At 33.7% G+C, this 4,791-nt stretch overlaps 1 protein-coding gene across 1 annotated transcript; it reads right to left on the reverse strand.

Annotated features, from left to right (window-relative positions):
- Positions 1-255: 255 nt before the first annotated feature.
- Positions 256-4,442, reverse strand: LOC127862139 (vitelline membrane outer layer protein 1 homolog). Its single transcript, XM_052401135.1, has 4 exons — positions 4,322-4,442; positions 2,505-2,694; positions 2,086-2,283; positions 256-788 (listed from the first exon to the last, which is right to left on the reverse strand). Exons 2-4 carry the CDS (start codon positions 2,691-2,693, stop codon positions 534-536), a joined length of 642 nt encoding a protein of 213 aa, XP_052257095.1. The 5' UTR covers position 2,694; positions 4,322-4,442; the 3' UTR covers positions 256-533.
- Between the last annotated feature and the right edge of the window lie 349 nt (positions 4,443-4,791).

Raw genomic sequence — 4,791 nt, forward strand, 5'->3', positions numbered from 1 at the left:
TGCCTAAATCAGGAATATATAGTAAGACCATCATTCTTAAACCAAAGCTTTGATATTTGATTAAAACATGCACATTATAATCTCAAGATTTTCATGAATCGGAATTTTAATTTTATAACCTCACTTTTATATTTATATATTGGAATTATGAATGTGTTTTATTGATGTAGTTTTAATTGCACCTTTCTTTAAACTCTGCAGTTGATGTTATTAAATTTTGAAAATATTTTTAAAAAACATTTGAAAGCAATATGAAGTCAAATATGTTTCGTAATGCTTCGAAATTTTATTCATAATTCTTTTCTTTATTTGCATGAATACACTATTTACAAAACTAATGACACGTAGTGTATATACTATATTATGGGTTCCGATAACGAGTTACGTTAACTATGGCATTGGACATCTTGTATTGTATTTACAGTATATCATCTGGACAAGATCGAGAGTAACAAAAACGATAGGAAAATCAGCCTTAAATGCCAATTAAGTTAAGGTCGGCACAGAAATAAAGTAAGTGAACACAAACAACATTAGTCGTCGCAGCAATAAAACTTGACGTCATTAAGCGAGGTATCGTCTGTACGGCTTCCCTGCCAAGATTCGATTTTGGTTTTAATTCCACAGATGGCCGAATGCTCCGGGCATCGGTTGCTCCAAGTTTGAGACCAATTGCCCCACTCTGTGCCACCTGGAGCGTGAATGACACTTGCAGCGCCTGATCCGGTCTTTAAAGAACCGCATTTGAACTTGATGTCGTTAGCCGCTGTGTTATCGCCGTTCAGACCCTAAGAAAACATTATTTTCATTAACAAATATAAACACGTGGACAATAAGTCTGTATTAGCAGGAAAGAAATAAAATGAAAGGTTATGTAAATTATGTAGGGCAAGGAATCATTTACAAAACGTTGTTACGTCAAAATATGTACTTTAATTCAATCATAAATACACAATAAACACACCCAAATGAATACAACTTAGACAAGATGGTTCAAGTTCGCTCAAATGTTTGCAAATATGACATGTATAGTGATTGTACTTCTAAGTGAATTGACACCATTCGAATTTACTGTTATTGCAACATAATTAATCTACTCTCCGAACCGTGCTGCTTCATGCGAAATGTTTTAATTTTTCACTCAAGAAAACAACTCAACATCATCAAGCATAGTCAATCAGACCAGATACGCATGATTTTATTTAAACCTGTGCATGCTGGGAAATTTGTCGTCTGCTAAAATGTCGTCTGCTGAATTTCTAAAATTAGCATTTTCTTCGATTTTTTTTAAAGATTACTATCAGAATAGCAAACAGTTTGGATCATGATGAGACACCACGTTCTGTGGCGTCTCATCTGGATCCAAACTGTTTGCAAAGGCCTTCCAAATTCGGTTCCAGCACTAAAAGAGTTAACTGAGTACCATCAGACGAGGTCACTTTTTAAAAATAAAACTTATAGGCCTTGAACATCTACGAAATAAACAAACTTGGTTTGAGACCATTTAGGTATGATACAAATTCTGGACTTTGCGGTTACAGAGCAGACTATTTTGAATTTGAAGTGTTCACTATATGAACTAGATTAAAACAAGTTACCCCCATGGAGGCACTAAATGTAACCTAAAGAGCATGATTTAAACGAACTTCGTAAAGGGTCGCTTTACGAAATTGTGTTCAGTCGCAAACACTATGTTTTAATAAACGTAAAATAGCATCGTTCATGTTAAGGGTATCTTCGTAACACGTCATAATATTTTACAGCAGAGCAACATAATTTCATGGAAAATTACGCATTATTTAATTATCGCATACATTTATCTGACTCGTATACAGATTACCTGAAGAAAACTGAACGCAGTTTCTTATTTTTTATAGGTACTTTATAACTTGGCTCACGTAAAAGAAAAGATGATTTTAGCAAGAATTTTCTTTTCTGATAATGTTTCTAGAGATTCATTATCCATATGTTGAAGGCACGTTATTTATTTTTTTAAACATTTAAATAAATTACATTGTCACATGTATTTATAGTAAGATAATTTATATTTAAGTCAGTTGAATCCTTGCTTTCCAAAGAACTCACCTGATCCGGCTGAACTTTAAGGAGAAATTCAACCATGAATTGTGCTTCACCGGAAACACGGGGACACAACATGTGTTTGTTCGAAGAGCCAAATGGTCCAAACCCAGAAGAAACTGTGACACCAACAGAACCATCGCGACAGCCGCACATTAGCATAATGTTGTTGAGTGCTGTATCATCGCCATCTGGCGTCTCAACCTGCATACATCGCACAAATAATCTATTAATTTTAATGAAGGCATAGTTAAGCGTCTTAATCTTGTATTATATAATAAATTATGTACAGTTATAACATATGTGATATGTACATCTAATAAGCATTCACATTCGGATTAATTAAGGACATATCGATACGTACAGATTTTACAATAACATGTACTTTGTATGATATTTGAATGGACTAAATGTCATTTGAATACCTGAATGTAATATCCTATGGCATACGTTGATTGTGGACAGAATTTCGGACTATGCCATTCACCCCAACGACCACCATTGCAGACATGAAGCAAATCGACAACGCTTCGATCTTCGTGAGGCACCAATGAGCCACCAACGTACTCCAGCAAAACCAACAAAGCGATGGCGGAAAAACGAGACTTTTCCATTCTGGAAAGTTAAGCCAAGTTTATGTGTGAGTTTCGGCATATGAAAGGTATTAGCAGTAAATGTGATTCCGATGAGAAGTAAATTATCGTTTCATTTCTGTCACTGTCAATCAATTACAACATGAATCACTCCAAATTGCGAGTTTTTTTTTAAATACAATTCTAATTTCAACAATAAATGTGCAACTTATCATAAAGTATATATTTTACGTTGTTGTACAGTTAATACTTTGTTGTAGCGTTCATCAAACGCCACTTCAAGTAGTGAATACATGCAATTATACATTGAACGTTTATAACAAACAAGCTACAATTATTAATTCAAATATAAATAAATGTTTTCCAGATATAGATCAATATTATTTATCAAATAAATACAAAACCAATCTGTATCGTAAAATCAGTTAAATACTATGGCCAATGCCAGTGTTGATAGAAAAATACACATTACGAAACAAACAACAAAAATTTCAATTGCAGCTATACTTGAAACCTTCGCAAGTCCAGTAAATTATTTAGGTAGAAGTGCTGGACATAATACGGGTCCTCACATACATTAGCCTTAGACATGGAAGAACATCATAAACTGTGAATCTTCTAAACACACACCGCATTGTGGCGTCTACGCTTATAAATCATGCTGTATTCCGTATTATTTATGTAATATGCAAATGCAAACAATATTTCAAATAACAAAGGGGATTTTGGGTAAGTTAATAGCGCACTCAAACGCATGCGCTGGTACCGAACTCTCCCATGTCACTACGTGTAATGGTGGTATTACTACCAATAAATATTTACCGGTGTTATTTACGAAGTTATTTACAGGATATTTTTTTCACATGTATCTGACACATGACAACGTCTTTGGGAGGTTAAACGCGCTTTCCAATGCCGAGCTGGTACGGAATTGAACCATGTTATTAAATATGAAGTTGGTATAATTAATAATGAAAATTGCCTATAGGACAAATATAAATAATACAAATTCAACGTGCATAACAACAGATCAGTTGGTTATTTCATGAAATAAAGTAACGTTCTATAACGGTGATTTGAAAATTCTACACTCTTAAGATGTCAACAAGAAAACCACATGGCATCAATAGTTCACTGTATCTTTTTTATATGTAACCATACCCATTTGTTACTTAGTGTTTCATACAAATGCAAAAATTGTTGCATGTGAGAAAATAATGCTGCGAGTTTAATTATTTTACTTCGAATATGTGTTAAATATGGTTAATTTTGAATCACTTACTACGATTCTTCAATATATCATTAAGTAAATCCTGTATTGCCATAGCATAGTATTTTTGTTTCGTAATGAGTGTTAACATATCAAAAAAGCAAATTTTATTATGAATCCTTATTTTTTTGGCTATATTTGCACACATACAAATGAAGAAAGAGGTGTTTAGACGGACAGGCATAAAGAAAGAAAGACGGACAGAGAGACAGATGAACAGAACAATACATAACGTGACGGATTAATGGACGGACGAAAAGACAAAAATACAGACAGTCAGACACGCAGACAGACGGACAGACGGAAAGAAAGAAAGACTGGCAGACAGAAAGACAGACAGACTGAAAAAAGGCAGACTAGAAAAACGTAAAGTAATAACCTTTTATATGCCTTATGATCAAATTCTACTCCTCTCCACCTCCTAAATCTTCAATCTGAGCGCTTTGTTAACCGTTTGTGCGTTTAAATGCAATTGGCAAGTAAACAAGTTTACCTTATCGCATTACCTTTATGCAAAATATGATGTCGGCTGGAGAGGGTTTTACTGGTAATCAAACAAGGACAGCGTTTTTTTTTTTAAATAAGCACATTTATATAAGGCTTAAACATGATTAGGCTGCTTTGATGTGTGTCAAGGACGATTTTACTCATTTTTTATTAATACACGATCACAGTGGATATCCACAAAATTATTAAGTGTCTTGAAATCATATCTTTTTTGGTGAAATTTGTTTTAATACGTTTACTTATGTTGGAAAAAAGAAATCCAACGAACAAACAATCGTTTGATTAAAATGTATCATATATGCTACATTTGTAAATACGTTTGTACTAGTTTCAGACAGTGAT

The sequence above is a fragment of the Dreissena polymorpha genome, chromosome 16 (genome assembly GCF_020536995.1).
Source record: "Dreissena polymorpha isolate Duluth1 chromosome 16, UMN_Dpol_1.0, whole genome shotgun sequence".
In the NCBI taxonomy this organism is placed as follows: Eukaryota; Metazoa; Mollusca; class Bivalvia; order Myida; family Dreissenidae; genus Dreissena; species Dreissena polymorpha.